The 12,843-nt window shown below is 43.7% G+C and overlaps 2 protein-coding genes across 2 annotated transcripts in view; one reads left to right on the top strand and one right to left on the bottom strand.

The window, feature by feature from the left end:
• The window catches only part of LOC134461246 (plakophilin-4-like), a 175,152-nt gene extending 167,140 nt beyond the window's left edge, over positions 1–8,012 (bottom strand). Inside the window, exon 1 of the mRNA XM_063214031.1 lies at positions 7,863–8,012. The gene's annotated coding sequence lies outside the window, so the exon portion shown is untranslated. The remainder of the gene's footprint in view (positions 1–7,862) is intronic.
• Positions 8,013–8,134: 122 nt separating this feature from the next.
• LOC134461245 (coiled-coil domain-containing protein 148-like) overlaps positions 8,135–12,843 on the top strand; it is a 95,345-nt gene continuing 90,636 nt past the window's right edge. Inside the window, exons 1-4 of the mRNA XM_063214028.1 lie at positions 8,135–8,216; positions 9,580–9,693; positions 10,150–10,215; positions 12,840–12,843. The exon at positions 12,840–12,843 is cut by the window's right edge and continues 118 nt beyond it. Coding sequence (XP_063070098.1) covers positions 10,161–10,215; positions 12,840–12,843 — 59 coding nt within the window. The 5' untranslated portion in view covers positions 8,135–8,216; positions 9,580–9,693; positions 10,150–10,160. The remainder of the gene's footprint in view (positions 8,217–9,579; positions 9,694–10,149; positions 10,216–12,839) is intronic.

The following is a 12,843-nucleotide window of genomic DNA, read 5'->3' as shown; positions in this document are numbered from 1 at the left end:
AGCACTGAGCATTATTGTTAGGATGGCAATTTCCACTCAACTCTCTTCAGGGAGATGCAGCACTCGGGCCATTTTGACTGGCTGCCTGTTCGCCATCATTGTATGCTACTCATCTGCAGGGAGTGTTGAATTTCTCTGCTTTATGCAAATGCAGAATCATGCACTCTCTCCACTAACACTGTCAATTGAACAATTTGCCTCGGCCGCCCAGCTCCGTTGAAAGGGAATGGGAGGCTCCGCCGTGCCGTGCCGTGCTGTGCTTTACCGTGCTCATCTGCATCCGCCCAACTCCAGTGGGTGAAAATGCACTTTTATGCAAATGAGACACATGTTCTTCTCCGCTCGCTCCGCTCCACTGCCAATCCCACAATTCCTCAAGCGAGACAGCTGGAGATCCAGCGCCAATGGGAAGGCAAGGCGACGACACAAAGCTGCATGAGCTCTATGATCATGATGCAATTGCTCAATTAAAACATGTTTGACTTATGCAGGCTACACCGTAATACAGTTAAACAAACAATATACATTACTGAGTAAATCCTTCCACTGCTGCATTAGCAAGTCTGGTTCTCACATGGGCTAGAGTCATGATGTCCAGGGCACTCTGACACTACACCCCCATTTAACAACTTCCATGTTGTTTGTCTTTAGATAACACAAATATTGAATTCCATCACAGCCAAAGCAATCATGACAGCACGCTGTATGACTGTAGTAGATAGATAGTCGACGGTGCCAGCCGTAACACCGAGTGACCCTGAGCCTCTGGTATGCGGCTGTTGGCCTGATCTGGAGAAAAACAACACGCGTCGGGGAGTGGCCTGAAGAGAGGGCCTATTCAACGCATGTCAGTTCCTGTTAAGTATAATCTGACCACAGCATGGGCTCCAGCACAATCACAGCAACCCCAAGATAACAACAAAAGGCGAGTAAAACACAAAGATTCCCTTTCTTTGACCCATGGCTGTGCCTTAAAATTGGCTTTGGTGAATTGTGTGCATTCAAAAATACGAATCACCTTCTTTACGAAGAAAAAAATGTGTTGATAGTACATTTCTCAGCATGAAGTGAAACCACATGGGTAAGCATTGTGGCACCAAACTGCCTTGGGAAAGATGCATCTCAGGTGAACATACATCAGACACAAACACAAAAACATCTTCTGCTTCCGGTGTCTGCACTGCAGTATGTCTCTTCTCCAGACCTTGAGTCTGCTTCTGTTATTCTGCTTTGGTATTGTCCATGTCCTCAGGACTGTCCCGAAAAGTAAGTCGACAAGAATATATTGTGAGAGTGAGGGCAGCAGCAGCACAAAGAGGTATTTGTGAGCAAGCGGGCAAGCAAAGCATCCCTGGATGAGTCCGCTCTGTTGCCATACCCCATGAGAAATGTTAAGTTTGTCTGATTAACTGGATTCTGGCAATAGATGTCAGCTGTTTGGTTCCTTAGTTGGGTAATGTGTATCACGAGGAGTCAGGGCAGGCTAATGCCCCCCACCCTCCATACATTTCAGGCTGAAGAGAAGATGGGAAACATACAAGGAGAGAGAGAGAGAGAGAGAGAGAGAGAGAGAGAGAGAGAGAGAGAGAGAGAGAGAGAGAGAGAGAGAGAGAGAGAGAGAGAGACAGAGACAGAGACAGAGAGACAGAGAATGACAGAGAACGACAGACAGACGAGACAGAAGACAGACATCCATCCATCCATCCATCAAAACATACGTTCGAGATAACCTGACTTTCATTTGCCCTTGCGCTGGGCTGGTTGCTAAGCACTATTTTCTCGAGACTAATTGAGTACCTCCAACTAAGCCCCAATTCAAATTACCATCATATTAACATGCATAAAAGCTCATTTCAGTCAAGTAATTTATTGCCTCAATAGCCACCCATTTGCCCCCGATGCTCTTGGATGAGTTGTGGGCCCCATCACTCTTTAACCTGATCCTTATAACAGATGAGCTCGCTTAAGCAGCCACATGTGTTAACAGACTGAGGACAGACACATGAGTGGAGAAAAGGACGGCCTCATGCAAGCCCTCCACTCCAGCCTCAAGTGGCCAATTCAGCTGTGGCCAAATCTGGCCCTATGGTTTAGTTGGAGTGAGGAGTCACTCTTCACACTTAGGATCCTTTTTTCTTGATTTTTTTATTTATTCCAGGACTCCTAAGTTTTAGTTGACCTCAGTGGTGTAGTCTACGTAGAACGCGGGTATACGGAGTATACCCACTTCTAAATTTCAGGGATTTCAGTATACCCACTTAAAATTGAATGATCCATTATTATGAATGGCACAAATGTATACAGTATACCCACTTCAAAAAATGCTCAAATATACAGTATACCCACCATAAAAAAGTAGACTACACCACTGGTTGACCTTTGTCCTGCACCTTTTCCTGGGATTGTGCACAATTTTCAACCAAACAAACCAAATCTGGTCCTAGCTAGGTCACAGGTGTCATGTTGTTGAGCAGAGCTGCAGAGTGATCACAACGCGCTACAGTGGTGCTCTTAGGGGTTGGAGTTTGGGCTATGTTACTAGTGATTCATATTGATGACACAGCATATCTCAGCAGAACAGCAGCTGCCCGAGGATTGTCATGTCAATATGAACTACCTGTCGAGCTATTACATCACACTACAGTAGTGCCCCTGGGGGTTGGGGCTAGGGTTACAGTCTATTGGTAGTTAGTCAAGTCAAGTCAAGTAGTTAGTTACAGTAAGTCAGCATGTCAATATGAGCAACCCATTCAACTGAAATACCAAGCCATTACAATGCATTACAATAGCATCCCTATGGTTCAGGGTTATGGCTATGCTGACAGTCTATTGGTAGCTCATGTCGGCAAAGGAGCCCATCTTGACAGGACACAGGCGAACCATATAGCTCACAAGTATCGTCTCAGTCAAATCCTGCACTGAAAAGGCACAGCTATTGAGACTCTAACAGATGAGTAGTTTAAGCCTATACACTTAGCAGGGGTAATGGAATGTGGACTTTCAAATGGCCTTTATAGAGCAGGTTCCATTTGGGTATATTGAGGACCGTACGTATACTGTGGTGACTGCCTAGATTCTTTTAGATCAAATCACTCAATTACATGGCTTAATGTTAGGAAAGGGCTACTTGCAGATCGCTTTATAATTATCACCATAAAGGAGCATCGATGTCACTGGATGCCATGGCAGTGCAGACGCACACCGCAGAGTGACCACAGACATTTATGTGACGGTGGAAAATATCAATGAGCGGAGATTCACTTACAATGTCCTCAAATGGCTTCAGCAGAAGGCGTGGAGGATCCCACAGTCAACTCTCATCAGGGAGACAGAGGGAGAGGGAGAAGTCTGGGCCCATGGAAAGTGGAAATCTTACATAATTTCGTAGCTACACTGTACAGCCTGAGACAGGGGGCCATCTGTGGCATCTGTACCAGCAAAAAAACTATGTAAGATGAACAAAAAATAATCAATCATGAAGTCAAGTGAAGTCAGGCTTTTAATCACTCCGAGATAGGCCTTAAAAATGCTAGGCCCAGACTATGGAGTCTGTCAATGCTGGAATCAAGTCAATGATGCAGTGAAAGAGAGGGGATTAAGCGAAGAACAAAAACAAAAGCCATCTTTTCTAACTTCACTCAAAGCTGCAAAAAGCAACCAGTCAGCAGAGGAGGAAATGTCTTTGAAAGGCTTCTTAAAAGGCAGGAAGCAAGGCAAAGTTGTGCCCGTGGGTCATTTCACGTGAAATCAGACACTTTGGGACCCGACCGACCCGGATTTCGATCATACTTGGTGTGCCTTTTCAGTAGCAAGGTAGCACCCCAGAACTGCATTGGTTTGAATCTGACACTAATATTAAGGGAGAAACAGACTAGGAAAGGTTCACATGTGAGGGTAGGACACTATACATTCAGCCTTGAATATATCAGTCAGTGTTAGTCACAAAAAGATGCCTGTGGTGTTGTTTGAAAGCTCTTTTCTGGCTCTACATAGTACACAATCACCTTGGAATACAACTACTCTCAGAATATGAATTATGATAAATTGAAAAATTAAAAATTGAATATCTAAAAAACTCATATTTTAAAATGGCCAGTTCCTTGTCCAAACGTAGCCGGCAATGTCATGAGCAGCACCTTAAATGCTGGTGTTCGGTTTGTTTTTCATTTCAGAGAGAAGTTGACTCACAAATATGGCATCATACAGACCATTTACTAATAATATGGTAATACCATAGTAATAGCATCACATGACAAAACAAAAACAAAACAAAAATGGTCAGTGTCCATGGTCCCAGGTTTCAGAAACTAAGGCAGATGTCCATTTATACACACCAAATGATGATATGTGAATGTTTGAACATTCCTTCGCTGTGTACCTGTGCCATCTTCCCTTTACCGTACTTTAAAGAGATAATCAATGGCTACACTCTCATTTTGTACTCTACCAGTGCATTTGAAGCAACAGCTGTGTCTTTTGTAGATAATGTATAAGTACGTCCCGTTGCAGTTACAGGTTCCACTACCAGAAGCATATCCTGATGATCCATGACAAGTCTATCTGGTCTGAAGGGAAAAGTGAAGGATGGAGATGGCCCATGAGGATGCAGGAAGTTCCGTTTCACCTCTCCAGTGCTCGGCATACATTCCTCAGCACATGCTAGCCACCAGTTGCCATCATATACAGCTACAACATACCCTTTGATGCTTGAAAATGTAACACATTCCTTTACTGAGCTCACTCTTTCACTCTTTCAACGTTGCAGACTTCCTGCACAATATAAGAACCTTAAAATTACAACAAATTTGTGCCACCACGAGGCAGATTTTCACATACCTGCAGAGTGGCACTTTTTTGCCACATCACATGGCAAAGGTCCATGTGATGGCGTTGGAGGGACAGTTAAATGGCTTGCTGCACGAGCAAGTCTGCAACGTCCTATTGACAATTAAATTATAACGCCATACCAACTGTTTGAATTTGTCAAGGATAATGTCAAGAACATCCATTGCCAGTTTGCCACAACAGAGATGTACCATCATGAAGCTGAGAACCTGTTGAAAAGGTTTGAATCTGCAAGAACTATTCCAGGTACTCAAAAACTACACAGCTTCTGCCCATTGTCAATGGACACAGTGGAAGTTAGGCCATTTTGAGCATTCAGAGAAGGCAGAGTTGAAAGAGTGAGCTCAGTAAAGGAATGTGTTACATTTTCAAGCATCAAAGGGTATGTTGTAGCTGTATATGATGGCAACTGGTGGCTAGCATGTGCTGAGGAATGTATATGCCGAGCACTGGAGAGGGAAACTGAACTTCCTGCATCCTCATGGGCCATCTCCATCCTTCACTTTTCCCTTCAGACCAGATAGACTGTCATGGATCATCAGGATGTGCTTCTGGTAGTGGAACCTGTAACTGCAACGGGACGTACTTATACATTATCTACAAAAGACACAGCTGCTGCTTCAAATGCACTGGTAGAGTACAAAATGAGAGTGTAGCCATTGATTATCTCTTTAAAGTACGGTAAAGGGAAGATGGCACAGGTACACAGCGAAGGAATGTTCAAACATTCACATATCATCTTTTGGTGTATAAATGGACATCTGCCTTAGTTTCTGAAACCTGGGACCATGGACACTGACCATTTTTGTTTTGTTTTTGTTTTGTCATGTGATGCTACTATGGTATTACCATATTATTAGTAAGTGGTCTGTATGATGCCATATTTGTGAGTCAACTTCTCTCTGAAATGAATAACAAACCGAACACCAGCATTTAAGGTGCTGCTCATGACATTGCCGGCTACGTTTTGACAAGGAACTGGCCATTTTAAAATATGAGTTTTTTTAGATATTCAATTTTTAATTTTTCAATTTATCATAATTCATATTCTGAGAGTAGTTGTATTCCAAGGTGATTGTGTACTATGTAGAGCCAGAAAAGAGCTTTCAAACAACACCACAGGCATCTTTTTGTGACTAACACTGACTGATATATTCAAGGCTGAATGTATAGTGTCCTACCCTCACATGTGAACCTTTCCTAGTCTGTTTCTCCCTTAATATTAGTGTCAGATTCAAACCAATGCAGTTCTGGGGTGCTACCTTGCTACTGAAAAGGCACACCAAGTATGATCGAAATCCGGGTCTGTCGGGTCCCAAAGTGTCTGATTTCACGTGAAATGACCCCCTTCTGATAACTGTGATGTGACATTATATGGCATAAAATCATGGAAAGTAATGTAGAACTAACTTTATAAATGCAGATCTCGTCGCTGTTCATGAAGACTCATATTTGATTGCCACAATATATATGAAGGATGCATTTTCATACCTGCATGTCAATTAAATTAGCCTACCGTGCGCAATTTTGCGCAAAGTTTTCCAATGCGTCACAGTGGCTTAGCAAACAAGCAGTACTTGCCCACTGCAAGTTATTTATCATTTTATAATCTTCCTTCTCAAATTACTACAGTTTAAAATAATCGCATCAGCAAATCCATTCCTTGGCTGGGACTATGATAATAAATCCGTATGGTCCCTGCTTGCAGTCTTCTGTGACTTGGTCACTTATATGTGCGTGTGTGAAATGGGGCCATTCTCACCCATGGGAAGGGAAGACATGAACGATGCTTACATGGCATGTGGGATTAAACAAACAAAATATGAACATTCAGATTAGATTTCTTTCAATACAGATGTTTTGCGTAAATCGCTCTTTCTAGGCGGCGCGCCTGACGCAGATGGACACTTGAGGAACTGCATTGCCTGGCTCAAATATATACGAGTCTTTTAAGTTAACCGCCCGTTCTTGATATTAGTGCTCTATAAGGAAGACACCCTCGAAAAACACAGATGGCATTCTTTGGAGGATTTTCAAACTCAGCCTGATGACACGCCTTGCGTGAAAGGCAGTGAATAGCGGCACAACGTGTTCAAACATGCCTCGTATTCATTTGGTTAGATTCAGGTTCTGAAAACCTGGAAGCGGTTACGCACAAATGCAATACAAAACAACAGTGGCGCAGTTTGCAAAATTAAAGACATAAATCATTGCCAAACCAGAAGAGATATAATATGTCAATTCCAAGGGAGAAAATCAAAACTTCAGAAAACCCTTCGTTTACAGGGTCAGTATCAAATGGAGGACTAGAATTAAATGTAGCATACGCTCCCCAAACCTACAATTCTTAACTACCATCAGATTGCATGGAATGACTTAACTTATAGACTAACTACGATCTAATAGATCCTTACACCTGCACATTTTGCAGCACGACACGTGAGATCCACATTTTGTCACTGTGTGTCTGACGTCCATTTATGCTACATTAGAAGAACTCTAGTTCTAGAAAGAAAAGAAACGGACGTAACACCGCCTCACCGACCTCGCATTCCACAGATTCCGAAAGAGAGCTCACCTGCTTGCCTATCAGTTGCTTGCTTTGGTGCGATCGGCACACTTGGAGGACAAGTGCACCACAAAGTCAAGTATGAATAGGTCATAAACCATGCGCAATGTCGTTTATATGACAGCTCCGAGAAGCTTGTGGGACGAGATAGAATTCCTGGGAATACGACAAACTCCAAGAAACATCTCTTGAAGCTCCCACGTTTAATGCTTAAACCAGTCACGAGAGAGAGATTATCCTGTGCATTCAGATATCCTCTCACTAGTTGAGATACTGAGTGTCTTTTAACAACATGCAAGAAGACCAGACAGAGAGATAGCATACTCTGACCCTATCCTATCCTGTGTCCCTTGCACCAGATCGTTCGCGTGGTCTGGTTACCAGCGAAAGTACTCTGCTGCGCTCTCTCACACACAGATGCATGCGATTCGGGTTTTAAAGTTCTTACCTCGTGGAGGAATGTTATGATATAACAGCACAGAACTCCATTAGAACATTTCAGTCTATCAGAATGTAGCGTCGGTTTGCAGAATACCAGTCCAGTCCTATCCGTGAGAATACCGAGCGGAGAAACTAGTCTCCATACTCGAGAGCCAGTTTCTCCTTTCCACCCGCTTCTACACCGAAGCAATTCGAGTATACATGACGTCACCGTAATGTGGTTTCGCACTGAGAAATATCATTGGTCCAAGGAGGTAGTCACAAACAGATGATTGGACTGGATTGCTGTTATATTGGCCAATAGGAAAGCAATAATAGTTCCCTTGGTTACAAATGTTGTCAACCGGGAAGCGTCGACAAGGTAATGTTCTGCTACTGTATCTTTTTTTCTCAATGTCTGTGAAACAAAGTAACTCTTTACAAATATGTCAAGGTGTCAAGCCGTCATCCACGGGATACTTTGTTTCACAGCCTACAAGTAAGATAGAGTTACTGTATTTTCAGCAGACAAGTGAGGTAAAACTATCGGAGAGTCAGAGAACAGAACACCAAATGCAAATGTAGGCTATCAAAACAGGGATAAGGTTTGGTCCGTTGACCCAGCAAGATTGTAACCTACAGTAACTTAAAAAAAGTCATTATCAAATAAGTCTATCAAATGAAAAATATATTTGGTGTATAGGGTGCCTTGTTTTTTAGGCTTTTTGATCAGAAAATAACTTATATCTAATGAATAATGCATGCCCACGAGCATGGGTGCCGCGCGGGGGGGGGGGATTCTAAGGGCCCAACAGCACTGGCAGGGCCCCTGAAAGATGCTGATAACATAATTTGTCATTTTGGGGGCCCAAAATTTGAATCTTTCATGGGGCCCAACATTTTTAACAGCGCCCGTGCCCACGAGTCTCTGGGACATTATTGTGTCGATAGTTTTCCCAGTCATTTAATTATTTACTCACACTAAAATGTGGCCAGCCTACTATTGACAACAATTGTGCAACTGTTGAGAAACACATGGATCTGTTGGCCTACAACAAAGATGATTCGAATTAGTACAAGAATTTGTTCATTTCCCCCAAGTAGACTAGGCCTAACTTAACTGTCTGTGGGCCACAACCAGCATTTTGTCAATTGGCCAACCATTAGGTAAACTTTGCTTCTTGAACACAATTTAGGTTGTTTGCCAAGGTTGCATGAAGGTTGTATTGTTGTTGCTGTTATCAAAGAACAGCATATTTATAGGAAAGTATATTCATGAGTCTTTCAACACCATCTCTTTCTCAGCTGCACATTTGCAAAATGCCTCATCTTAGTTGATGAGTCTGGATGGAATTAGCTCAATGTGAGGCAGCATGTGTGAGAGAGCAATGCTGTGCTACATGGAGAATGAGGCATTGCAGAATGCAGGCGCGATAATCACGCATGAAGAGAATTAATTTCTTGCTTCCGCTGCTTCTATTCGGCAGCCCCAATCACCCCACCCCCACACCACCCGCCCCACCCCCCTCCTCATGTGGAATTGATTGTGACATTAAGGGACACTCAGATGCCACTCTCTGACTAACTCGTTATGTCTGCCCTGCTACAGTGGCACTCCTGTTAATTTTTTCCCCGCCGCCAGCAAAAAGACGCACTGTGCTATAAAATGTAATACGAGGTGAAATAATGGTCATAAAAAGAAGGGTGATGATCAAGTCGCGCTGAATAGCCTATTGATATTGCAGAGAGGGGATTCTGAAGACGAGAGTGAGAATGACAGACACGTTCGCAGGGAGTCTGCCCCGGAGACGTCAGCAGGGACCCTAGAGCGACACCAGCAGTTTGCACCTGCACATCCAGTAAGACAGCGTCGGTTCGAAAGGTTATTTCAGTAACCCCCCAACCCCCCAACAACCCCCCCCCTCAACTTTGCTGTTGAATGTGCTGTTTGTAGAGTGCGAATATTTTAAGATAAGGCAGCAGCACTGTGTGTTCTATTAACTTCCTCTGCCATTGTCATATTTTAATCCCCAAGGCCAAGGGGGTAAGCAGATTAAAGAATCTGTCAGAAAGGACTGAGGGGGACATTGCTGACCCCTCAGTAGCTTACCACCCTCAATATTACCCAGAGGAAGAAGATGAAGAATATACAGTGTGTGTGTGTGTGTGTGTGTGTGTGTGTGTGTGTGTGTGTGTGTGTGTGTGTGTGTGTGTGTGTGTGTGTGTGTGTGTGTGTGTGTGTCTGTGTGTGTGTGTGTGTGTGTGTAAATTTGGTATTCAAGATATGCAAGTCACTCTTTTATGTCACTTAACAGATGAAGAAGCAATGAGTGGGAGAGACCTGCGAGCCTTCCTATCCAACCGCAGAGTTGATGATTTGGGTAAGTTATATCTCACTAAGCTCACTCAAATTTACAGCAGTATCACTCAGCTCTCCAGCCTTTTTCATAAAGCCCACTCCTGCAGAGCTGTGAGGCATAAATGCAATTTCGTTGCGTGCAGTGTGCAGTGTTCACTTGTGTGCTGTGGAGTGCTGTGTCACAATGACAAATGGGAGTTGGAGTTTCCCAATGGGCTTTCACTTTTCACTTTTTTTCTTTCATTACATCACATTAAATTACAGTTCATTACACTTAGCTGACGCTTTTACCCAAAGCAACTTACAATTATTTACAGGGTGTTGGTTACAGTCTCTGGAGAAGTGTGGGGATAGGACAACTCAGCCATGGAGAGTGGTAGGGAGTGGAAGGGTGGGGTTTGAACCCTCAACCCTCTGATATAAGCTTAAAGCTTATCTCCTCAACTAATAGGCCACAGCTGCCCGGGGCTATACAGTTTTCTTAGCCTTGTAAACTAGACAAGCTCGCCTAGCAATCATCACACGCATTTTCGGTAGCATGTCATTTTTCCGACGCCTCTTTAGTCTGACGCGTCAATGTTCAGAAAATTTCACATTGATCCTACAGCCCACTAACTCAAAATAATTAAAGGGACAGTTTGGTCAATTTCAACATGCAGTTGTAATGCTCACACTACCCTGGACTTGTCAGTGCCTGAGATTTTTTTTTCTTCTTCTTCAGCCGTTTCCGAGATCCTGGTCATTGTAATGGGGGCAGCTCTTTGTTTACATTTCAAAAAAGCATTTTTATTTATTCCCAAAAACATCCAAAAGGTTATAAAACATCAGCAGACAACTAGCAAACAGCAGTACCTTTTGGGAAAATATTTGGAGTTGGCCTATGTTTCATTTTTTAAAAATGTAAACAAACGCTGCCCCCATTAGAATTGCTCATATCTCGGAAAGGGCTGAGCCGAAAAATGTGGCATCACCAGGTACTGACAAGTCAAGGGTAGCGTGAGCAATACAACTGCATGTTGAAATTGACCAAACTGTCCCTTTAAGTTAAACCCTTTGCTCCGACAGCTCAATGTTCCGACCAATGGATGTTTAGGATTGGTCTTCATCCCAGGTCGTATGTCCTGCTTTTCCCGGTGCCAAGTAGACTTCAGCTGCATGCGCACATAGATGCCGTCTGAGTCGGTCTAGCTGTGCCCTTACCAAAACCACCCCTAAACATAACCTGTCATTAATGCAATGTTGCCAAGTTTTACAATTGTGCCCTACCCAAAACCATTCCTAACCCTAACCTGTCAGTAGGCTATTGCAATGTTTCTGAGTTTTAAATTTGTGCCTTGACCAACTTTCCCTAAACCTAACCTGTCACAGACAGCATGACCACTGCGCAGGCTGTCAGACTCAGAGATGGCGGTGATCTAAAGCAGCTTTTGGTCGGAACATTGGACTGTCGGGACAAAGGGTTTCACATTATTGGTAAAAAGTTATCTGAGACTAAGTGCTGTAGGATCAATGGGAAATGTTCGTAACATCGACGCACAGGACCAATGGGGCGTCGGAAAAACGAGCAGACCCCACATTTTCATCAGGTGAGTTGATCCCTGTAAGCCCTGGTCCCTGTAGCCCTAGCCCTGGTCACTGTAACATCGCCACAACAGGCACCAACCTGGCCCCACCAATCACAGCTAGTGATTCTTTCCCCCTCTGTTTGTATCTTTGGGGTGGGCTTTGACAGGCCAGTGGACACAGCTCAATGGCTACGGCTAATGAAAAGTGGACGTCATACTGTAGCAGTGGCAGCAAGGCAGTGCAGAGGAAATGTGAACCATTTTGAACTGTACCAATAATGATTTTGTCCCTCAGCTATCTGAACCGAGTGATTCCAGACTGATATTTACATGTTTTTGTTTGGCTCGCCAGGCTTTTCTGGTTTGCACAACAGTTTCTTATTATTTGCACACTGCACAATACTCTGAGGTTATGTTAGCGAGCAACAGGTACATACGTACTTCTTCACTTGAGTATTGAATATGTCTAATGCAGGGACTTGTCTTTTTCCCAGGCAGGGGTCTCTTGGCCTTTTCTCTGCACCTCCTTTTGCTGCACTGTAAAAGCCCTGTAGTGCGGCCTGCCGCCTGTGTCTTAAAAACACTTAATCTTTCCTCCATAATGGCAGCCCAGAATGTCTGAGCTGAGTGGAGCAGAGCTCCCAAGGCTAAAACCACTGTAAGCATATTGGCTGTGTGTGTGTGTGTGTGTGTGTGTGTGTGTGTGTGTGTGTGTGTGTGTGTGTGTGTGTGTGTGTGTGTGTGTGTGTGTGTGTGTGTGTGTGTGTGTGTGTGTGTGTGTGTGTGTGTGTGTGTTCCTGCTGCTGTCTTTCTCTCTCTCTCTCTGTCTCTCTCTCTCTGTCTCTCTCTCTCTCTCTCTCTCTCTCTCTCTCTCTCTCTCTGTCTCCCTCTCTCCCATAGCCCATTGCCTCTGCTTTCATTGTCATCAGCAGGAGGTTGAAAAGACCACCATGGGGGATCATAAAAAGGACCCCGGCTGTTGGACAACATGTTTACGACCCTGTAATTCTGCCAACTTATGTCATTTACTACCAATGTTGTTTTGTTTTTTTTTGCTGTTGACTGTCTGTTGTTGACACAGAAAA

The sequence above is a fragment of the Engraulis encrasicolus genome, chromosome 13, assembly GCF_034702125.1.
Source record: "Engraulis encrasicolus isolate BLACKSEA-1 chromosome 13, IST_EnEncr_1.0, whole genome shotgun sequence".
Taxonomy (NCBI): domain Eukaryota; kingdom Metazoa; phylum Chordata; class Actinopteri; order Clupeiformes; family Engraulidae; genus Engraulis; species Engraulis encrasicolus.
Note: the sequence above shows the minus strand (reverse complement) of the source record. Positions and strands in the feature narration are given on the sequence as shown.